This window comes from Microtus pennsylvanicus, chromosome 13, assembly GCF_037038515.1.
Source record: "Microtus pennsylvanicus isolate mMicPen1 chromosome 13, mMicPen1.hap1, whole genome shotgun sequence".
NCBI classification, from domain to species: domain Eukaryota; kingdom Metazoa; phylum Chordata; class Mammalia; order Rodentia; family Cricetidae; genus Microtus; species Microtus pennsylvanicus.
In genome coordinates this window covers 44,552,605-44,576,697 of record NC_134591.1, presented here as the reverse complement: position 1 = coordinate 44,576,697, position 24,093 = coordinate 44,552,605, and the positions used below count along the sequence as shown (strand labels likewise).

The 24,093-nt window shown below is 44.7% G+C and overlaps 1 protein-coding gene across 9 annotated transcripts in view; it reads left to right on the top strand.

Annotated features, from left to right (window-relative positions):
- Zfyve9 (zinc finger FYVE-type containing 9) overlaps positions 1–24,055 on the top strand; it is a 134,533-nt gene extending 110,478 nt beyond the window's left edge. For all 9 annotated transcript variants that reach the window (XM_075946849.1, XM_075946845.1, XM_075946851.1 and 6 more), the window contains 6 exons: positions 4,341–4,491; positions 8,627–8,707; positions 13,992–14,154; positions 17,405–17,510; positions 20,831–21,007; positions 23,106–24,055. In XM_075946849.1, the coding sequence (XP_075802964.1) occupies positions 4,341–4,491; positions 8,627–8,707; positions 13,992–14,154; positions 17,405–17,510; positions 20,831–21,007; positions 23,106–23,267 (840 nt within the window). In that variant the 3' untranslated portion in view covers positions 23,268–24,055. The remainder of the gene's footprint in view (positions 1–4,340; positions 4,492–8,626; positions 8,708–13,991; positions 14,155–17,404; positions 17,511–20,830; positions 21,008–23,105) is intronic.
- The last annotated feature ends 38 nt before the right edge of the window (positions 24,056–24,093 follow it).

The window sequence follows — 24,093 nt, the reverse complement described above, 5'->3', positions numbered from 1 at the left end:
TTGCCTTATAGTTTAACTGCAAGCAGTGTTGAAAGCAGGCTTAATGATCCTGGGGTGAAAGCGGCCCTCAGCTTTGTTACAGCACAACATTATTCTTGAAGCAAAACCCAGCAAGTTTAGCAAGAATGTAAATGCCTATTGGCCTCTAAGGTTCAGTAACCCCACCAGGTAAACCTCTACACTCGTGCATGGTCGCAGCCTTTGTGGTCAGGAGGTGTCAATGTGAGTCCTGAGAAGCAAACCCCTAAGAGCAGTTTTCATTCTTCAGGGGCCATGGAGTAGTGGTTGCCGTGTAGCACAACAACCATTGAACTGTTTCCTAATTGCATTCCTATGTGCCTTAGTTTTATAATATAGACTTGTTCTCCATAATACGCTCTCCAAAGGGAAGATGCTCACACCTTACTCCTTTCATTATACTGTACCATTCTGATTTCTTCTGGGTATGCTCCTGTATACAGCAGAGGGGGATCAAGGCAGTCTAACTTCTTAAAGATCTGCTCCCTAGGGGGTGGACCGGATCTCGCCATTCATCCAGTAAGCCACTAATCCTTTTCTATTCTTATTAACTGAACTCTTGCCCTAGATGTCCTCAGGCTCTGGCCCCATTATTTCTCTCAATTGTGTGTTTTTCATGCCTGGTACCGGGGATGCCCAGTTAGTAAATCTTTAACTTCTCCATTCTTGGTGTAATGAGAAGGGGGCACAGTGGGGAGTCCTGTGTGGGGAGTAGGCAGACTTATTATGCAATATAGTTCCATAGTGGTAGGGATCCTTTCCAAAGAATTACATTGTTTAAAGAGACTGCCATTGGATACATTGTCATCCTTCACAAATGCCCACATAAAATACCCAAAGGAAGAGGGATAAAGAAAGCCCACAGCACACGTGAGAATCATTCAGAACAAAGGTAAAAAGGGGGTGAAGTGTTGGATGCTGGAACTTTGTCAAGCAGCAGTGGTGGGCGTGCAGTCCACACCAGTAAGCCCTTACGTTTCCTTCGTTCTCTTTTGTCTGTTGTGTGACCCACGGACTCATTCACTTACACATCTCGCATATCTTAGACCTCTCTGCTGACAGGACAGAAAGAATGTGGGAGTGGAAGAAGCCCCTCTGAGATTTAGTCACCCAAGCCCAGTGACTGGGAGAGAAGGAACTTGAGTACAACTAATAAAGCCAATGTGTGTGTTACTAAGGATGTTAAAAACAAGGGAATTTTGCTTACGTGGAGCCAAAACAAGAAAACCATAAGGTTACCCACTGTAATCCCAGCACCAAGGGATAGAGATTAGAGGGCTAGAAGAGCAAAACTGTTCTCCACTGCATGGTTATGTATCGAGCTGGAAGCCAGCCTGAACTACATGAGACTATATCTCATAAAAGGAAGAAAGCAGGCATATAACAACAACAAAAGATAAACAATACAATTATAAAACTAGCAAAGGATTTTTTTTTAGATTTATTTATTTATTAAGCATACAATGCTGGCAAGGAAGGCACCAGGTCTCATTATAGATGGTTGTGAGCCACCATGTGGTTGCTGGGAATTGAACTTGGGACCTCCGGAAGAGCAGCCAGTGCTCTTACCCTCTGAGCCATCTCTCCAGCCCCCTAGCAAAGGATTTTGTCTTGGTCACTGTTCTGTTGCTGTGAGGAGACACCATGACCAAGGCAACTCTTTTTTTTTTTTTTTTTTTTTTTTTTTTTGGTTTTTCGAGACAGGGTTTCTCTGTGGTTTTGGAGCCTGTCCTGGAACTAGCTCTTGTAGACCAGGCTGGTCTCGAACTCACAGAGATCCACCTGCCTCTGCCTCCCGAGTGCTGGGATTAAAGGCGTGCACCACCACCACCCAGCCCCTCAAGGCAACTCTTTTTTTTCTTTTTTAAACTTTATTTAACTTTATTTCATGTGCATTGGTATAACGATGTCAGATTCTTCTGGAACTGGAGTTACAGACAGCTGCGAGCTGCTATGTGGGTGCTGGGAATTGAACCCGGGTCCTCTGGAAGAGCAGTCAGTGCTCTTAACCACTGAGCCATCTCACCAGCCCTTTTTTTTTAATATTTATTTATTTATTATGTATACAATATTCTGTCTGTGTGAACATCTGCAGGCCAGAAGAGAGCACCAGATCTCAAGGCAACTCTTATAAAAGAAAGCATTTAATTGTTGGCTTGCTTAGAGTTTCCAAGGTTTGGTTCATTATCATCATGGTGGAGAGTTTTATGGCATGCAGGCAGACACTGGAACATACTTCCTCCAAAAAAGCCATACCTTCTAAAACTCCTAATCCTTTCCAATAGTTCCACTCCCTGGTGACAAAGCATTTAAGTATATGAGCCTATAGGGACCATTCTTATTCAAACACCACAGACTGTATAAGTAATTGATGTGGGATTCCTGTCTATATGCTGTGAATGTTTTGCAACCATTGGTTAATAAAAGTATCTGCTTCAGCCTATAGAAGGGCAGAATATAGTCAGGCTGGAAGAGATATAGCAAGAGACGTGGCAGAATCAGGGAGAAGCCATGTAGCTGTCAAAGGAGAAAGATGCCCGCTGAAGCCCATGCCTGCCAGAGATTACTGGAATCTTGCCAGTGGGCCACATCCTCATGGTGATACACAGATTAATAGAGATGGGTTAATTTAAAATATAAGAGCTAGCTAGAAATATGCATGAGCTAATAGGCCAAGCAGTGTCTTAATTAATACAGTTTCTGTGTAATTGTTTCTGGTCTGGGCAGCCAGGAAATGAACAAACAGTCTCTGCCTACAGGTACTATCTAATGATAGGGAAGGAAAAAACACATACATACACACAGACACATACACAGATGTATACTCACATTCACACATGTACACAGAAGTAGAATAGTTCATCCACCATGAAAAAATTTGGCAGATGTAGGAGAACACGAATAAATTAATCCCACACCAATTCAGAATTAAGTATAATAAGGGGTTCTTTATTTAAGGGGGACTCACAGATCATAGTCCTCTGCACAGATGGGAAATAGGAACCGAATTCAGCATCCAGGCGAGAGAGGAGAGAGAGAATGTGGGCACATGAGCGCACAACTTTTTGGTACCCTAGGCCAAGCTCAACCTGATCCAGCCTCTCAAAGGCCATTGGCTGAAGGAGGTTCCCCATCACCTCCCCCTTTTGTCTAAATAAGAGAGTTCCAAACCTGATATAAAACTATATAGAATAAGAACAGATATCAAGTATAAAAAATTAGAATTACAACCAGCATAAACAATATTAAGCAAGAAACATATGCTAAATGTTTCAATAATTATTCTATCCTAAAGTGTCTAAGTCTTGTATTAGAAATGGCTTGGCTAAGTTGAAAGAGGAAAGTAACCCTGTTGAAAACCTGAGAAGGGACATAATATTACTTGAGTAGGCAGGAAGTGCAATCAAGCAGCTTCCAAAATGTGCGTAGATGACAGAGACAACTGGTTACCTGGGCAGTCCCCCAAAGTCTCATTTGCAATGTTGGAGCAATTAACTTTGGCTAAGGCCTAGAGTAACTGACGGACCATTTTCAGAGGCAGAAAAATTTTCAAAACCATCTTATCCTGTCTTGGAAAGGTTTGACAGTTTTTTTATTCCTTGTGTCCTGCTTGTCCAGTCCAGACGCAGTGCATTTTGTCAGTGGTCGAGGCACGGGCGCTTCTTTGCCCAAAGGCCATTTTTGCCAAGAAGAAAACAAGCTCCAGTAGAGTGTGTTTCCAAAACATTAAACAGAATTACCATATAACTTTGAGTTCTACTCCCAAATAGATATTCCCCCTCCCCACCCCCAGATTTTTTTAAACAAAGGGCTAGGAGATGAAGCTCAGCGGTAGAGACTTGTGTGGCTCTGCCTCCCAAGTGCTGGGGTTTAAGGGTGAACGCCACACTGCCATGCTGGCCAGGCATTTTTTAGAGTTGGACTCTCAGAGTGTGTCCTCAGAATGCAGGGAGGAGCAGAAACTACTACATCTGACTGAACTAGTTTGCGTTAATTGAATTCAGTGCAACTAGGAAAAGACCAAAAAGTTGGGCATGGTGGAGCACACCTTTAATCCCAGCAGTCTGGAGGCAAAGGATTCTGAGTTCAAGGTCAGCCTAGTTTATGTGGGAGTTCAGGCCGCCAACGTAGTGCGACCCTGTCTCAAAGAACAACAAAAAAAGGGAAAGACAAAGCTCTGAGTACAAAATGTGCGCAGGGTGTATAGCGGAGTCACACAGGAACTTCGACTTTTTGTCTTTGAGAAGGTGGTGTCCTACCATGTTAGGAAGAAAAACTGCTCATTCTTACAGGATAAGGTTAACCCTGTTCTTTGATTATAGATGATGAAAGCCATAAACAAGTCGAATGAGCATGTCCTGGCAGGAGGGGCCTGCTTCAATGAAAAGGCAGATTCTCATCTTGTGTGTGTACAGAATGACGATGGAAACTATCAGACCCAGGCCATCAGTATTCACAATCAGCCCCGGAAAGGTAAGCAGCTGCACTACTGGAGGGGGTTTGCTTTCATTTATTTATTTTTATTCTATTTATACAGGTATGTATGTTTTGCCTACATGTATGTCTGCGCATCACATGTATGTCTGGTTCTGGCAAAGTCCAGAAAACCACATTGGCTGTCCTGGGCCTAGAATTACAGTCAGTAGCAAGCCACCATGTGGGCCCTTTGGAAGAGCAGCTAATGCTCTTAACCATTGAGTAATGTCTCCCACCCCTATTTTAATTTAATTACTATTGTTTAAGATGGGGTCTTACCATGTATTCCTAGCTGGCCTGGAAATCATCTTGTGGACCAGGCTGGCCTTGAACTCAGAAATCCTCCTGTCTCTGCCTCCTGAGTGCGGGATTGAAGTCTCTGGCCACCACACCTGGCACAGTGAAAATTTTTTTATAGTGGAAGGTTGTTCTGTTGAATGATTGGATATCTCAGGCTCCTGCCACTTACTTTCCAGTAGATACGTGACCACACCATAATCTTTTCAAGTATATTTTCAGGATTGCTTTCCCTACTCGAGTAACAGGAATTGTTTTAAAAGAACTATCTTTGGCTGGAGAGATGGCTCAGCAGTTAAGAACCCATACAGCTCTTTTCCTTCGCTTCCCCTTTTTCTCTCTCCTCCTTTTCTTCCTCCCTCCCTCCCTTTCTTCATCCCTCCCTCCCTACCCCACCCCCTCTTTCTGTTTTTTGAGATGGGTTTCTCTGTGTAGCTCTGACTGTTCTGGAACTCACTCTGTAGACCAGACTGGCCTCAGGCTCAGAAATCTGCCTGCCCCTGCATTCTGGGATTAAAGGTGTGCACCACCTATGCCTGGTTCCCTAGAGCTTCTTCATAATACCTTAGTAGTTCCCTGTACTCAGACAGAGCAAGCTTGAGCCACCCGTAACTCCAGCTCCACCAGAATCCAGTGTCTCTAGCTTATATATGTACCTGCATGCTCTCAAGTACACACAACACGCACACGCACACACACACACACACACACACACAGAGAGAGAGAGAGAGAGAGTGAGAGAGAGAGAGAGAGAGAGAGAGAGAGAGAGAATTTAAATAATAAATATTTTTTAAAAGAACTATTTTAAGATATTGAGAGGCCAGCTTTGGTATCTGAAGGTGAGACTAGGCTGTGTACTGAGAGTATGCCAGTAGCATTTGCAGCTCAGGGAAGACCTTCGGTGTAGTGCAGCCTGGGGTATGGTCTCACCACTTGCAAAGGAAGACTGCTTATAGGTGGGTCTTAAAGATGCCCAAATGGTTCTAGAATACGTTCAAATTCAAGAAACCTTGTTCAGGTGGCAGTGTCCAAAGTGTTCCTTAGGTTCTGTGGCTTGAAATGTCTACATAGTCAGGCATGGTGCTGTCTCAAAAACACAAAACAAAAATAAGTAATTAAATAAAACATTCACTCAAGTATTAAATCTTGGAAAGTTGTATTAATAAGTTCCAGCCACCCAACATGGTACCTTCCGGCTTTTGACAGTGGATGGAGAGAAGGGTGATGTGTAGCTCTTCCCAGATCCATTCTGCCACAAACCTTATTTCCCTCCAGGTCCTCCTGAAACTGTTCCTTTTGTGTGTTTGGTGAAGCATTCCCTAGTCTGCAATAGTCCTGGTCATTGTCTTCAATTTATATATAATTAAAGTCAATTGGTTAGTGGGAGCAGAAAAATATTTAGTATGTGTGTTTTCAAATACAAAATCCAAAATAGGGCTGGAGATTCGACTCAGTGGTTAAGAGCACTGACTGCTCTTCTAGAGTTCCTGAGTTCAATTCCCAGCAACCACGTGGTGGCTCACAACCATCTGTAATGAGATCTGGTGCCCCCTTCTGGCCTTCAGGCATGTATGGAGGCAGAATGTAGTATACATAATAAATAAATATTTTTAAAAAATCCAAAATTAAGCAGGGTGGTAAATCCACAGTGTTCCCTATTAGTCAGTTATATCTAATTAGTTAGATATGTCTAGAATACTGAAAAATGTTCTGGATATCATTGATGAAAGATTCTGATAAAAGTCGGTGACATCTAGAAGATAATTTGAGACCTCTGAGAAGTCAGGACATAGGTGAAAGGAAGACTATTTCAATAAAATATACATGCTTATCCTGGAAACATACTTTAGAAGAAGAATAAAAATTAGCTTTTTTTAAATATGAAAATAAAGGTTCAGTTTATTCTCTAATAGCTACCAAACTGGAACCATTAAGTTAAAAGGTAGCTAGGGAAACTTAATGGTAAAGTGGTTATCTAACACACATGGGTCCTTGGAAGCCATGATGATGGGGGTGGTGATGACGACGTGCAGAGCCAGCTCCAGTGGGCAGGTGTTACAGGGAGCCATATTTGGCTCAATTTGAGTCATGCTCTGTAATTCTGAGAGTTGTTCAGAGATAGGATGCTTGCCTTGTGTCTCCTTGTGTCTGACAAGGGCTGGATTGCTGCCTGTTAGATGTATTATAAAAACAATCAGTAAGAAATTGGATTAGTCCAGTCCAGTTTTAGATGTAGGAAAATAGCTGGGTGGTGGTGGCAAATGACTTTAATCCCAGCATTCTGGAGGCAGACAGGTGGATCTTCAAGTTCAAGGCCAACCTGGTCTACATTGTGAGTTCCAGGACAGCCTGGTCTACATAGTGAGTTCCAGGACAGGTAGGGACAACACAGAGAAACCCTATCACAAACAAAAGTGTAGGAAAATCAGAGCAACTGATATAAGTTGTAAGTGCATATCCTTTCCTTTCTGGAGAGATGGTGGTAGTGTAGTGTGATATGCATGTATGCGTGTGTGCGTGCATGAGTGTGTGCATAGGTGTGTGCATGTGGATGTCTCACGTGCATGTAGATGTATATGCACTTACTTGGCACTTCTCTATGTGGGAATCAGAAGTCAGCTTCAGGTATCTTCTTTAATTACTTGCTCACTGTTTTGTTTTATTGTTGTGTTGTTTCTCTAACATTTATTTATTGTGTTTGTGTTTAGGTCAGACAACAATTTGAGAAAATAGGTTTTCTTCTTCTGACACATGGGTCCCAGGGATAGAAATCAAGTCACCCGATTGGTGGCAAGGGTTTTACTTACTGAATCATCTAGCCAGCCCCTGTCCCAACCCCTGACTTGTTTTGAAAGAGGATGTCTCACTGAACCTGGAGTTCACTGGCTTGGATGGCTGGCCAGTGAGCTCAGGGAGCTGCTTGTCCCCACCTGCTATCTGGAATTACAGATGGACACTGTTATACCTCAAATTTTCATGGGTGCTGAAGAGCCAAACTCTGGTTGCCATGGTTATATAGCAGGTAGTGTACCAACGGAGATATCTCCCAACCCTAAATATTCATTCTAAATAGACTTTTAAAAATAATTCTAGGGCTGGAGAGATGGCTCAGCGGTTAAGAGCATTGCCTGCTCTTCCAAAGGTCCTGAGTTCAATTCCCAGCAACCATATGGTGGCTCACAACCATCTGTAATGAGGTCTAGTGCCCTCTTCTGGCCTGCAGGCATACATGTAGACAGAATATTGTATACATAATAAATAATTTAAAAAAATAACTCTACTTTGGGGCTGGAGAGATGGCTCAGTGGTTAAGAGCACTGCCTGTTCTTCCAAAGGTACTGAGCTCAATTCCCAGCAACCACATGGTGGCTCACAACCATCTGTAATGAGGTCTGGTGCCCTCTTTTGGCCTGCAGGCATACACACAGACATGGTATACATGATAAATAAATAAATAAATAAATATTTTAAAAAATAACTACTTGGGAGGGGTACACACCTTTAATCCCAGCATTTGGGAGACAGAGGATGTCGTTTCTTGTGAGTTCAAGGCTAGCTTGGTCTACATAATGAGACCCTGTCTCCAAAAAGCAAATAAAAACATCAGACCAGCCAGGTGGTTTGATTCTTGTTTGAGGAAGAGTACAGCAGAATGCAGGGTTGATTGTATCTTAAATTCTCTCACAAGCATATGGTAAACATTTGAACTAACTGGTTAGTGCACGTGGTGGTGTTTTGTTTTTTGTGTGCTGATATCTGGAATTCCCCTCATTATTGTTCCCAATGCTCATCTCAGTGATCTGTCTTCACTAATCTATTTCTGTGTCTGTTATAGTGACTGGTGCCAGTTTCTTTGTGTTCAGTGGCGCTCTGAAGTCCTCTTCAGGATACCTTGCCAAGTCCAGTATTGTGGAAGGTAAAGGATGATTGTTTATTCCCTGTGCCTCAGTTCTTTCCTGATTGTACAGCTGAAAAGTAAGCTCTAAACCTGCTGCACAGACCAGATGTACAGGGACACGGAGGCAGGCATGCACGTTCATCCTAGATGAAACAGTAGAGGGGGGGCTTGACCCTGAGCTGTAGATGTCTGTCTTAGGGTTTTATAGCTGTGAAGAAACACCATGACCACAGCAACGCTTACGAAAGAAACTTTTAATTGGCTAGTTCAGAGGTGGGAAGCATGGTGGTGTGCAGGCAGACATGGTGCTGGAGAGGTAGCTGAGAGTTCTACATCTGGATCTGCAGGCACCAGGAAGAGACAGTGAGCTACTAGACCTTGTTTAACTTCGAACACCTCAAAGTCCACCCCCCAGTGACACACTTCCTCCAACACGACTACACCTGTGAATCTGTGGGGACCATTTTCATTCAGACCACAATCTGTAACCTGTAGTTGTTGTTTTTTGACTACCCGCTAGCTACTCAGGAGGCTAAGGCAGGAAGTAACTGGAACTGGCTAAAACTCAGGAATTCCAGACCAGTCTAACTAATATTACAAAAGCCTGGCATGCAGTTGCCTAGTTCTCCAAAGAAGGGGATAAGTACAGGTACCACAGACACTGGTGAAATGTCAGAGATGGCCGTTCATTTTGATATAGGGTGCCTGAGGGGTTGTAATATAGGGACAGATACCATATTGGAGATCTACAAGAGTGTAGGTGATGTCCCTCCCTCCTCCCCATAGAAATACTGCCACTGTCGTTGACGTGCAGAGTGAGGTGTGCTGTGATTAGCCATGGCTCACCCTGATAAAGGCTGATTAACACCTTCGGAAGGCAGGCCAGCCTGCTGTTTATTTTCTTTTTGTCGTTGTTGTTCCCTACTGTATTTTGGTCTAGTTATTCTTTTTTTTTTTTTTTTTTTTTTTTTGGTTTTTTCGAGACAGGGTTTCTCTGTGGTTTTGGAGCCTGTCCTGGAACTAGCTCTTGTAGACTAGGCTGGTCTTGAACTCGCAGAGCCTCTGCCTCCCGAGTGCTGGGATTAAATGTGTGCGCCACCACTGCCCGGCTCTGGTCTAGTTATTCTTGTTGCATTACAAATCTCTCCAGATTTGATGGTGTAAAGCAGTTTCTATCGTGCTTGCCAACTCCTCTAGCTGAAGAACTGTGATAGGATAGTCCCGAGAGGGAGAGTTCCACTCTGCTCCAGGACATTTGGTGGTCTCAGCTGGGACGACTTAAAGGCACAGAGTTATTTTCTAGCAATAAAACAGAATTCCCTGAAGATTTTTTTCACATATCTGTCTAGATCCTGGGTTGATTTGGAGACCAGTAGTGTTCACCAGAGGGTTCTAAACACAAGTGTCCCAGCAACAAAGTAGAGACTGTATTGCCTTTTGTGCCCCAGCGGGAGGCTCTTCTAGTGTACCTTCCCAGCGCTGTAGTGCTGGTGGGGCAAAGAGAAGACTCCAATTCCTGATGAAGTAGTAACAGCAAGTTTTGTGTCTTTATATTATAATTGAATGTATGTGGCCATGAGCTGGGATTTGTTTACACCTAAGAGTGCAGTTGAATTATATTGCTATAGTTTTGTGTTTGGTTTGGTTTGATTTTCTGAGACAAGGTCTCACTATGTAGCTTTGGCTAGCCTGGAACTTGCTATGATTACATCATAGCCTTGAACTCAAAAAAATCCAATTACTGGCAAAGTCCTGTTCTAAATAACAGTTCTAAACAGATCAAAACCAGTTCAACAGTGATTGTTAAAAATGCTGCAAGATCCCCTGTGGCAGTAGGCAGGCAGGCCCACAGAGCAGCCAGTACCAGGCAGAGACGGCTGCCATCCTGAGCAACTCGGAGAGGGTCCCGGGAGGGCTGATGCATGGTGGGCAGGCTGGTCCCCCAGGGAGTGTGAGCAGGCGGTGGGTAGAAGGCACATAGACATACACATTGTACAGAATAGAATTAGATATTTATTACTTAGAGGAGAGATGAAGAAAGAGAAGAGGAGAGAGACAGAGAAAGAGAATGGGAGAGAAGGAACTCACGTGTGCCAAGAGGGGACAGTGAGAGTCAAGATGACAAGAGGGGGGCAGGGGTCGCCAGGAGTGGGCTTGTCTCTTAAAGAGACGAAACCATAACAGTGATGATGCTGTTGAGTTACATTTTAATAATATAGTAAGTGCAAAATAGATTCTTACTGGATTGTGTGTTACAGTAAAAATAAATTTTTACTAACTTTAAATGTAGTAAACATTCCTGCTCTAAGAAACTATAAATCTTGAGAAAAATAAGTTTACAGCACATTTTAAAAAATTTTACTTAGCTGCTGGGCAGTGGAAGCCCATGCCTTTAATCCCAGCACTTAGGAGGCAGAGGCAGGCAGATCTCTGTGAGTTCGAGGCCAGCCTGGTCTACAAAGTGAGTTCCAGGACAGCCAGGGCTTTTACTAAAGAAATCCTGTCTTGAAAAAGAAACAACAATAACAACGAAAAAAGTACTTAGTCAATGACTATAACATAACAATGGAAAAACTAAACAACTAAATGAGAAGAAAGGACAGGGTCCTGGCGCCTCCAGGTGGCCTTGAATCCATTGTGTAGCCACGGATGACCTGGACCTATGGTTTCCCTTCCTCTGCCTTCCCGAATGTAGGAGTGCAAGTACTTACACCACCATCCCTGGTACAGGAATTTCTTGGGATCAAATCCAAGGCATCATGCACACTGGGAAAGCAGTCTATGAGACAAGCTGTCCAGTCAAACTGTTCCTTTCAAGCAGCCTGGGTAAGACACAGCTTTGCTTGCTGTGAGGCATTGTAGGGCTCCAGCTCAGGGGAAGTCTTTTAGTAGTTATTATTTTTATTATTAGGATTTATTTAGTTTGTTTTACATGTGTGAGTGCTTTGCCTGCATGTGTGTATATATACCACATGCATGCCTGGGGTCGGAAGAGGTCAGAACAGAGTGATAGATTTCTTGGAGCCAGAGTTTCAGACAGTTATGAGCCACTTTGTGGAAATTGAACCTGGGTCCTCTGAAAGAGCAGTAAGTGTGCTTAACCACTGTGCCATTTCCCGGTACTGTTAATATCTTTTTTTTTTCCGAGACAGGGTTTCTCTGTGGCTTTGGAGCCTGTCCTGGAACTAGCTCTGTAGACCAGGCTGGTCTCGAACTCACAGAGATCCGCCTGCCTCTGCCTCCCGAGTTCTGGGATTAAAGGCGCGCGCCACCACCTGGCCTGTTATGGATGAGGTCATACTATGTAGTTCAGGCAGGCCTGGAACTTGCCAAGTAGCACAGTTAGAATTGAACTTGCGTCCCTTAGTCGGTAGCCTCCCGAGTGCTGGGATCACAGGAGTGAGCTACCATGCTAAGCTGGTTCATTTTCACAGGAAAACATTCCTGGTCCTGTGAGTTGGCTCAGTGAATAAAGGCACATGTCACCAAGCCCGATGACCTGGGTTCCATCCCTGGGATCTGCATGGTGGAAGGAAAGAGAACTGATCCTGCAAGTTGTCCTCTGACTTCATGTACACTGTCATTAACACACACCCTCAAATAAATATAATTAATAATACTCTTTTTAAAGTATTTTTAAAATATAATGGTTAATTCCATACAGTGTATCCTGAACATATCCATTCCAACTACCCAGAATCCTCCCCCAACTTCAGTGTTTTGAGACAGGGTCTTATGTAGCTTAGGCTGGCCTGTGTTGGAGCCGCAGTAGGTAAAAGTATATATTATCAAGTCTAATAACATGAGATCCCTAGAACCCGTGTGATGAAAGGAGAAAACTGACCCCTGAAAGTTGTTCTCTGACTCCCCCCACAGAAAACAGATAAGTAAATTTTAGAAGAATTATGTTAATGAAGTTATTTTATGATTAAAATTAAATATATAGTGTATCTAATATAGTATAATTAAATATTATATTAAAGAAATTATTTTATGACAAGATTACGTGTATATGGCAACAAATCAGAAAACTGTTCAACATGTGACGTTTTACTCTCAAAATTATATTTTTTGACTCAGATAGGTCAAAATAGAAAACTCAGATAGTGTGAAAAATAGCTAACCATCTGTTGGTCATGTATCCCATCTAAAACTCATTTTTAGTCTAAACCTACTACTGTAATTCTGTATGCAGTAATCACAGTTCCATTGCTATGAAGAGACACCATATCTAAGGCAATTCTTCTGAAAGAAAGCATTTAGTTAGGGAGGCTTGCTTACGGTTTCCGAGGTTGGGTCCATTATCATGGTATGGAGCATGGTGGCATGCAGGTGGGCACTGGGGCAATAGCTGAGAGCTACCTGTCTCAGGCAGACAGACAGACACTGGGCCTGGCCTGGGCTTTTGAAACCTCCAAGTCCTCTCTTGGTGACACACTTCCTCCAATCCTAGACAGTTCATCATTGGAGGATTGAGCATACAAATACATGAGGAAATGGGGCCATTTTTTAAATTTTTTCCTTTTTGTTTCATTGTGTTTTGTTTTGATACAGGGATTCTTTGTATAGCCTTGGCTGTCCTAGAACTCAACATGAAGATCAGGCTGGCCTCAAACTCAGAGCTCTGCCTGCCTCTGCCTCTCAAGTGCTGGGATTAAAGGCAGATGGGGCTATTTATATTCAAATAGTAGTTTTTATTTTTGTTTTTTGTTGTTGTTTTGTTTTGAGACAGGGTCTCATTATGTAACCCTGGCTATCCTGGAACTCTCTATGTATGTAGACCAGGCAAGCTTCAAACTAGATCCTTCTGTCTCTACTGCCCAAGTACTGATATTAAAGGTCTGTACCACCACACCTAGTCAAACTTTGTTTTGTTTTATTGTTGTTGCTGTTTAGTAATTTTTAAAACAAATACTTACAGGGAGCCTATTCATATACTAGGCAGTCATGGTAGAAGTTAAGAGATAGAGAAGGCCACACACTGTAAGAGGGCAAAGGGGAGTCAAGTGCTCTGTGAGCCTGAAGAGCAGCAAGTTTCCCTCGGAGCCTTCTCAGAAGAAACACTACACGGGATCTGAAAGGAATGTGCCCTGTTAAAGCCAAGGACGTGTCCATGTTGGCTCTCACAGCTTTTTTAATAAGGGTTTTAGCTCAGAAAGAAAACGTCTTTGTGTCTGTTGGCTTTGTAAAGCTTCTGTTTAGTATCAGAGGATCTGCCAGACACTAGGCTCTGTGTCTCAGCCATCCCCCTCCCTGGCTCTGCACTGTGTCCATCTGTCCATCTTCATGCTGACTTTCTTAGATGGCGTTATGGTCCAGATCACTGCTGAGAACATGGATTCCTTGAGGCAGGCGCTTCGGGAGATGAAAGACTTCACCATCACCTGTGGGAAGGCGGATGCAGAGGAGCCCCAGGAGCAGATCCATATCCAGTGGGTGGATGACGACAAGAAGGTTAACAAAGGGTGAGTGGGCCTCAGAGCAGTCAGGGCAGCTCAGGCTTCGTCTGCTGTGCACACTGCGTTTCAGACCCACTAGAAGCCTGTCTCAAAAAAGGAATGTGTAATTAGCATTTTAAAGTCTAGTTTCCTGAGTTCTCTATATATTTTGGAGATCAGACCTTTGTCTGTTGCAGGGTTGGTGAAGATCTTCTCCCAGTCAGTAGGTTGACTTTTTGTCTTAGTGACAGTGTCCTTTGCTTTACAGAAGCTTCTCAGTCTCAGGAGGTCCCATTTATTCAATGTTGCCCTTAATGTCTGTGCTTCTGGGGTTATACCTAAGAAGCGATCACCTGTGCCCATCTGTTGTAGGGTACTTCCCACTTTCTCTTCTATCAGGTTCAGTGTGTTCGGACTGATATTGAGGTCTTTAATCCATTTGGACTTGAGTTTTGTGCATGGTGATAGATATGGGTCTATTTTCATTCTTCTACAGGTTGACATCCAGTTATGCCAGCACCATTTGTTGAAGATGCTTTCTTTCTTCCATTGTATACTTTTAGCTCCTTTATCGAAAATGAGGTGTTCATAGGTTTGTGGGTTAAAATCTGGGTCTTCTATACGATTCCATTGGTCGACTTCTCTGTTTTTATGCCAGTACCACTCTGTTTTCATCACTGTAGCTCTGTAATAGAGTTTGAATTCAGGGATGGTAATGCAGAATTCTTCATTTCTGTTTATAGCTTGATTTCTTTTTTTAAAAAAATGTTTTTTTAAACATTTTTTTAAATTTAATTGTCTGTGTATATGCCTGTATATATAACTGTGGGTGCCCTTGGACACAGAGGCCTCAAATTCCCCTTGATCTGGAATTACAGGTGACTGGGAGCCATCTATCCTACCTAGTGGGAGCCAAACCTGGTTCCTCGGCAAGCAGTGTGTGCTCTTATCCACTGGGCAACCTCTCCAGCCCCTTCCTTGATCTCTGAAGGATTTGCTGTCTGTATTGAGGGAGAGATAAGGCAGTGAAGCAAACACAGGTCTCCTAAAGTTGCACGCCTTTGGGGTATGAAGCATCTGCACTGTTAACTACCATTGATAGGACAGGTGTCCTCATTTGAATAAGCAAGTACCTAAAGGCTGATGACTCGTCAGCACCATAAAGCTAAGACATGGCAAGACTGATTTAAAACAGTCCTCCTGGGCTTCAAAGCCAAACTCTTCCCTGCCTAATGGCAACTCTCTATTAATGCTGCACACTAAAACCTTGGGTTCTTGGATTCACTTTTGACACTTCTCTTTCTGCTCTACCCCACGATTATCCCAACAGTAAATCCGGCTTGCTGTGTTTCAGAATGTGTCCATCACAGTGGCTCTTACCGTCCATTGCCACCATCCTAGTACAGGAAGCAGCTTCCCCAGTTTAAACCCCTCAGTCTGCACAGCTGCACTGCCTGCGTGTCTCTCATTGAAGTCCTTCTCTCTGATCTGTCTCTAGTCTCTAACACAGCTGCCAGGGGCATGTCACTCTTCTGTCAGACCACCCATGGCTTCTAGTGTCTTTCAAGATGGAATTTAACACCACTTGTCATATCTTCTCTTTTTTTTTTTTTTTTTGTTTTTTGAGACAGGGTTTCTCTTTGGTTCCTGTCCCGGAACTAGCTCTTGTAGACCAGGCTGGCCTCGAACTCAGAGATCCGCCTGCCTCTGCCTCCCGAGTGCTGGGATTAAAGGCGTGCGCCACCACCGCCCGGCTCACTTGTCAACTCTTAAGGGCCTACATTTCTTGCTGTTTTGAGCCAGGGCTGAACTCTATAGCCCAAGCTGGCCTGGAATTCTCTATGTCTCGAGGCAATCTTCCTTCCTCGGCCTCTCCTCCTCCCTTGAGCACAGCTGTGCCTCCTCCCAAGACCTCTGCGTGCCGTGCTCTCAGCCTGCCCTCTTCCTCACGATGCCCTGCGAGCATCCCCACTGTCTCAGAACGTCCTCTCCAGCCACTGTCTGTATTCCAGCCCTGCTGAGCAGTTCTCTCTTCATATACAGCAAAGCTTGCAGTATTTACCATTCTCCAACTTAGATTTCTCTTTTTACATTGATATATTTGGGGGAAGAGAGGGCCTTGCCCTGGCACACATGTAGTTGATTCTTTCCTTCACCTTTATGTAGGTTCTGGGGATTAAACTCTAGGTGGCTAGACCTGCACACAAGTGCCTTTCCCTGCTGAGTCATCTTGCTGATTTAGCTTTTGATGTCTAGAGAACTAAGAACAGAGCCAGGCATGATGGAGCACACCTTTAATCCCAGCCCTCAGAAGGCAGAGGCAGGCCAGCCAGACTACATCGTGAGACCCTGTCTCAAGCAAACTAAAATGACCCAAGAAAATTAACAGGTTTGAACATTGTTAAAAAAGAGTTTAGAATCCTTGGCAGTCGTTGTTTTCTTTTTAGAGTAAATGTGTATCTCCATATTTAATTTACTTGCTATATTCTGAGGAAGAAATAACTGTCCAAGGAAATGTGTGTTTCGGAGCCTGAGCTTGAGGATCCGTGATGGTAGCCATGCTCTGTCGCTTTCCACAGCACTGGGGCTATTGTTTGTCTATGTGTTATTAGTGGGGAGAGAACTCGGGTCTTCTGCCCTGTGAGCAAGCTCTCTTACCACTGAGCCAAATCCCCAGCTTTAAATAGTTTTTTGTTTTGTTTTGTTTTGTTTTTTTTGAGACAGAGTTTCTCTGTAACTGTGGGGCCTGTCCCAGAACTAGCTCTGTAGATCAGGCTGGTCTCCACTCAGAGATCCGCCCGTCTCTACCTCCCGAGTGCTGGGATTAAAGGTGTGTGTCTGTCGTTTAAATAGTTCATAACAGACGTCATTAAACTCTCCAAGTTCCAAGCAGGGGTTGGTACGTGAAGTACAGCACCCAGGGATGACAGGTTCTCCTCCCCTGCAGCACTGCCTTCCAAAGGCAGCTGAGCAGTGTTGTTAGAGCGAGGGTGGAGTGGGGACCCAGGCTGGGTGAGTGGCCATGCAGTTATTAAAGAGATGTGGGAAAGAGCAGTGTGAGCAAACAGCCTGCTTCTGTTATGGTCAGCTTTGAAAAATGGCTCCTTGCAAGTGTCTGCCTCCGGTATGTGTGCTTGAGTAGGTCCAGTGCGTAAGCCTTCTTCACATGCGCACTCTGCGTCTTGTCATGGCGCGCTGCAGATGTCTTCAGCACGACATACTTGGGATTTGGTAGTGAAATGTGATGTCCTATCTCCTTCCCCTTCCTCTGTCACAGTGCCGTGAGTCCTATAGACGGGAAGTCCATGGAATCCATAACCAATGTGAAGATATTCCATGGGTCTGAGTATAAAGCCAATGGAAAAGTCATCAGATGGACAGAGGTAAGAAATAAACCTTGGAGCACTTGCCTTACTGTCAACATAGCCTTGTGCTAAGCCCAAAGCCCCACTCTGGGCTGATTTGGAAGGAAAAGGTGAGCCAGTGAGATGGGTCAGTGAGTAAAGGCTTTGGCCACCAAGCCTGAAGGTCTGGATTCCGTCCTCGGGGCCTATGCAGTGGAATGAAAGAGCCAGCTCCCACAAACGACCCCTGACCTCCTCACACTCTGCATGGCACCTGTGTGACAGATACACATTTTTTAAAAAGTAAACATTTTTAAAGAAAAAAGAAGTGTCCCTGAGCAAAGCTTTTCATTTATCTACTAGATTTAATCCCCTCTGGTCTGTCTTAGCTCACTGGGAAAGAAAGTCCAAAGTGCAGCCTGCAGCACTCTGATGAACTCACTTCCAGGTGTGTTTGCTTTGGAAGACAAGAAGGCTGTCTCTGAGTGGGCACACCTTCTGTGCTGTGTTCCTCAGAACGTTGAGTATGCCATGCTGCAGCCAAAGACCATTAAAACATGGTCTTCAAAGGACAGACAGTTCACAGTAAGATTTGCCAGAATTACAAAGCAAACAAGTAATGGTAAGTTTCTGGTACAAAGCCAGATCTAGCCAGCTCTTAATCGGCCATCCAGATGTGCTCACACACCTGCAATCCCAGTCCTTGGGAGGCTGAGGCAGGGAGATCACAAACTTGAGGCCAGCCTGGGCTACCACCATCCTGCATCAGTTAATTTCTTTAAAGTCCTACCAAACACAGCCCTACCCACAAGGCTTGGGGAAAACCTCAGGAGTCAGTGACTGGCACGCCTGTTACAGGGTAGTGTCCTCTGTGTGGGACAGGAAAGTGCTATAGTATGGTCGCCTGTGACAGCCTCAGTTGACATGACGAAGTGGACTGGGGAATTTCACAAGTCTCCACTCTAGATGCAGGGCTATATAGGCAATTAATGGCTGCCGGGTGAGAAAGAATCAGTCTTCTCTTGGACGAGCCCCGTTACAAGTGATCCATTCTCAAGTGGTCAGCCCTAAACACAAGCACATATGAGCAAGTCGAAATGGTCTCAGCAGGGCTTGTGGGGGGGGTCTTGAAGGTTGAGCCTCATACGTGCTAAGCACGTGTTCTGCCACTGAGCTGTGTGCCCAGCCCCCTTGTGTATAGCATAGCCCCTTTGTGACCAGCATATAAGAGTTGTGTATAACAATATGGAAGCATTGTATATTTTTCTTTATTTGTCTTTTAAATTTTGTCTTTATGTTGTTTATCCTTTATGTCATCCAGAGAAGTCAGGCAGTTGCCATATGTATGCACATAGACAAAGTAGGCATTATGGGATCTTTGGAAAGCCGGCCTAGTGGTACACAATGTAATCCCAGTACTCAGGAGACAAGAACATGATTGCTGCCAGTCTAAGGCCTGCCTGACCCTACACAGAGTGTTCCAGGTCATCCAGAGCTCTGTGCACAGGGAGGGAGGGAAGGAGGAGGAAAGCAGGGCCTTTGAGAAGCAGGACTCAGTCTGTGAGCTGGTGAGGTGGCTCAGTGGTTGGAAGCCCTTGCCATAGAGCCTGGCAATCTTGAGTTTGATTTCCAGAATACATGAGAAGATGGAAGGAGAGGAGTGGCTCCACAGGCACACCATGTCACGTGTGTACCTGGACATATATGTGCAACCTCAGCTGTCACCATCAAAAACATCATCTCTCTCCTTTGAAATAGTCTTTTTTTGTTTTTGTTTTGTTTTTCAAGACAGGGTTTCTCTGTGTAGCTTTGGAGTCTGTCCTGGAACTCGCTCTGTAGAACAGCCTAGCCTGAACTCACAGAGATCCACCTGCCTCTGCCTCCCGAGGACTGGGATTAAAGATGTGCGCCACCACCGCCCACCTGAAACAGTCTTTCATTGGCCTAGAGGTCACCAATTAGGCTAGACAGTGAGCCCCAAGGATCCTGTCTCTACCCCCTAGTACTGGGATTGCAAGAGCACAATGCTACACCCAAGGTTTCTAGTTTTATGTGGGTTCTGAGGAATCAAACTTCATCCTTCATCATATGAGGCAAGAACTTCATCAACAGAGCTCCCTCCCAAACCCAGAAATTTAAGTTCCTTAAAGGCTGGCCCGGCAGTACGGCCCTGTGGTCACAGTGACTTGGAGAACTAAGGCAGGAGGCATGCTACAATCAACAAGAAATTAGCCTGGCCAATGAGAAGGAAGTTCTTTAGAATTCTTTTGAGTAAAGGGCTTGCTCCTGACCTTTCTTCTGTGTGACGAGGTCTTGGGTCTCAAGTTTCATCTTTTCTGTGCCTTGGCCTGTCTACAGCAAAGTGTAAGGCTTGTGTGAACACGGGGACAAGCTCTGGCCTCCAGAAGACTTGGATCCTGGCCTCTGTTATCATCGTTGTCTTTGGGGTGGGGGAACAGGGAGTGATACAGGGTCTCTACATAGCTCTGACTATCCTGTAACTCACTATGTAGGTCAAACTGGCCTTGAACTCAGAGAGATCCACTCGCTTCTGCCCCATAAAGCATGTGCCACCATGCCCAGCTTGTCTTTTTTTTTTCTTTTGACATAGAGTCTTAACTATGTAGTTCTGGCCATCCTAGAACTCATGGAGATCTATCTGAGGCCTCTCCAGGACTTGGATTAAAGGCATGTGCCACTACACCCAGCCCCTGGCCTCTGCCTTTACCCACTTGGAATAATCTGTGGAGAGCTAGATCCCCAGGCTACAATGAGTGTTATTTTAGACTCTCATATTGCTCCCTATGAAAAGTGTCCACATGTTAAATTGCCTTTCAGAAGTACACAGTCCATCTGCACATGGTGGTACGTGGTGGGAAAATCAGGAGCTTGGGGTTAGCCTTGACTACACGATAAACTGGAGGCCAGCCTGGATTACATGAAGCCCTGTCTCAAAAAAATAAATGTACAGTACCAAATGTGAGCCTTTTTGTTTCTAAGTAGAAAATGCTATTAGACCATGGTCTGTGTTTGCAGAGAGCAGAGCTACTGCCAGTGTGGGTGCAGAGACTGGCAAGCAGGGATTGTCTTGGGTGCTGCACTTTTCTAAAGATTTTATTGTGCCTGTGTATGCATGATGTAAGGCACACCTGCCACAGCACACATGAAGGAGCAGGTTCTTCCCAGGGGTAAACTCGGGCTTGTGCAGCCTGTGCCTTTCCTGGCCAAGCCATCTCTCCAGTGCTCTTCCCATCAGGTCACCTTGTACATCTTAGAGAACTGGGTGCCCAAGTACAGTGGCTAATCTGCTTGTTCCACATCCTGGACACAAGGTGAAGGCCTCTTTTGTTTGGGGACAGGTGTTTTTCCTAGAAAATGATGACCAGCATAACTGCCTGAGCGACCCTGCGGACCACAGCAGACTGACCGAGCATGTTGCCAAGGCATTCTGCCTCGCCCTCTGCCCCCACCTGAAGCTTCTAAAGGAGGATGGAATGACAAAACTGGGACTGCGCGTGACCCTTGATTCAGATCAGGTAAGAAGCATCTTGGGCAGCGTTTGGAGCTGGCCTTGAGTTGTTTTGTTCTTGTTTCTTTTTCTCTGAGAGTTTTCCTGAGTTACCCGAGAGGATAAATGACCTCACATCCCACCAGGCACAGATATGCTCTCTGGTCAGAACCATTTGCAATGTGGATCCTAAGGACTGTAGGGTATGGAAGGAAGGGCCGGGATCTGCCACCTGTGATAAGCGTGTCACCCTGTGAAACCCCCATGCCCACCCATGAATACTGCTCTGCAGCCCGAGGGGCAGGTTCTAGGTGCCCCTCATCGTGTCTTCTTAGTCAGCGGGACCGAGCTGTTCCTTGGCATCTGCAGTTGCCACTGCTTAGTAAAATTTGTCTTGCTGCCAATATTTTCATTTAGTTGGTTAGGTTTGCACTGTTTCCTCAACAATTTTCTCGTCATTGGGACTTAGTTTTTTGCTTGCTTTTGATTGTTTACTTTTTCTTGTTTTTTTTGTTTGTTTGTTTATTTTTTGAGACAGGGTCTCACTAGTTGCCCTGGTTGGCCTTGAACTCAGAGGTTCAGATCCATCTGCCTATCTGCCTCCTGAGTGTTGAGACTAAATGTGTGTGCCCCCATGCCTGGCTTGATGTTTGTATGTGCTCTTTGTATTAACAATCCAGTCCTCACCTCCCAGCCCGCTCCTTGTCCTAGTATCTCTCTATTGTGGCCGAGCTCTTCACAGCAGGTTCCATTGGGCCTGCATTGGGTGCCTAAAATTTGCCAGCTACCATTTCCACCCTCAGTCCTTAGTGTTTAGTTATTAGAAATGAGTGGAGTGGGGGCTGGAGAAATGTGGTTCAGTTCCCAGCACCCACATCGTGCTTTATAGCCATCCTTAACTCCAGTTCTAGGGGGTCTGACTTGACTTCTTCTGACCTCCTTGGGCACCAGGCACACATATTGCACATCCATACATGCAGACAAAACCGTTACATACATTTAAAAATAAAAGAAGTTTATTTTTAAAGAAGAAATGAGTGTGGGCTCAGATTGATATTCCCAAAGCAGTTTCTATCCTGGGTGCTTACATGGGGAAAACCTGGCTTTTTGGTGCAGAATTTAATCAAATAGATTATCAGGGCAGGGTGAAAAGTTGTGTCTGGCTTTATTTCCTCACTAGGCATCGTCAGCCAGTGTTTATTTTCACTCAAGGTCTTGTCCTGTGCTGAAAAAAGGTCTATCTGGGGCTGGGGATGTAGCTCAGATGCCTGCCTAGCATGCACAGAACCCTGGGATTGATCTTCAGCACCATGCAAGCCGAGCATAATGACGTACACTTGTATCTTAGCCTCTCAGAGGTGGAGACTGGAGGATCAAAAACTTAAGATCATCCTTGGCTGCATAGCAAGTTTGAGACCAGTCTGATCATATAAGACCCTATCTCAAAACAACAAATAAAACCAAACAAGCCAACAATAACAAAAATCAGGCTCAGTGGGTGAAGGCACCCGACTGCCAGGCTTGACAGCCTGAGTTCTATTCCTGTAACCCACGTACTCAGAGGAAGGAGAGGCTGTCCTTTGATTTCCTCATGCATATCATGGCACACACCCATACACATAAAATTAAATGCAATTTAGAAAAACATTTATCCATGTAATACCAGTGAAGTGTCTATCATGTTTCCGTCTCACATGTGTTGATAACCTATCTGGACAGAGAGGCTTCCTCATGTGGAACAATCGGACAGCAAATCTTTTTCTGCTAAGTTTGACTCTCTTGAGGGAAAGGGCCCTTTATCTTTGAATTTCTGTTCTCAGTTGCTCAAAAAATGGTGTGTTGGTGACTGCATGGACTGAAGAAAAATGCAATGTTGTATTCCTCACTTTAGTTTTTACAACCAGAGGCTAAACTGATTCATCCTTTCTATTCCCGGAAAGGGACATTAGCGGATTCAGGAACAAAGTCAAGGTCTCACGAGAGTAGGTGCCAGTGGTAACCCACAGTTAACAGAGGAAGAATGTGTATGCACTGTCATGTGTCTAGCTCCATGGGAAAGGACTTGGCTCAGCCCTCTGGAGAGATCTTCCCTGTCCCGTAACCTGTCGTCCCTTCTCTCCTGGTAGGTTGGCTATCAAGCAGGGAGCAATGGCCAGCCCCTTCCCTCGCAGTACATGAACGACCTGGACAGTGCCTTGGTGCCTGTCATCCATGGAGGAGCCTGCCAGCTCAGCGAGGGCCCTGTGGTCATGGAGCTCATCTTTTACATTCTGGAAAACATCGCATAGAGGACGACTCCGTTTTCTCTGCTCAGACCTGTTGCAGCAGCAGTCATATCCAAATCATTTGCACTTTAAAACTGGAAGATTAAGCTTTTTGTTAGCACTATTGGTAGGGAGGGTACGGGGTGGGAGTAGGGTTTAGGGGGAAGGGTGGGGAGGGTGGTTGGGGGACAGATGTTCCATGATTTTAAGTCTTCTATGCATTCTCCAAGAAGACCCGGGCAGCTTCTTACTGCACAACAGTTACGCTATCTTTGCAGCTAACCCCCTTCTGTTCCTGTCTAGACAAGAAGTCTGCTCCTCTCTTATGGTCATGTACTCAGAAATGCTCATATGGGTACAACCATCTCCGAGATCAGGGTGGGGGGCAGAAAGGAAATAAACAATGAAGCGTCAATTTTGCACTTCCTGTATAGAACTGGCATAAAAGAATGTTACATTACTACCCTTACCGTCCTGGCTACACCCCAGCTGCTTACAAGAACGTTTAGATTTTTTGTTCCGGCTACTGACTGAATCAAACCAAAGGGATTTCTTGTCTGCTGGCCATGGAATGGTAACTCAGTATAAGCCAGGCAGTGTGGATAGCAGAGTCGAGTGCGGAGTCACTCACGGTCTGCCTAAGTGAATGGCAGGTAGTAAAACGAGCCTTTTGTGAGAGCCGGCAAGGAACACCCAAGGCATTTTCATTTACTGTACACTAGAGATATTTTTAAAGAGCATTTTACTAAGAAACTGCTTAAACTTCCAGGAAAGTTGTAAATATAAAAAGAAAAAACCTGTGTCCTCTCTTATACAGCCTTACGTGCTCATGCCCACACCGACGCTTGCC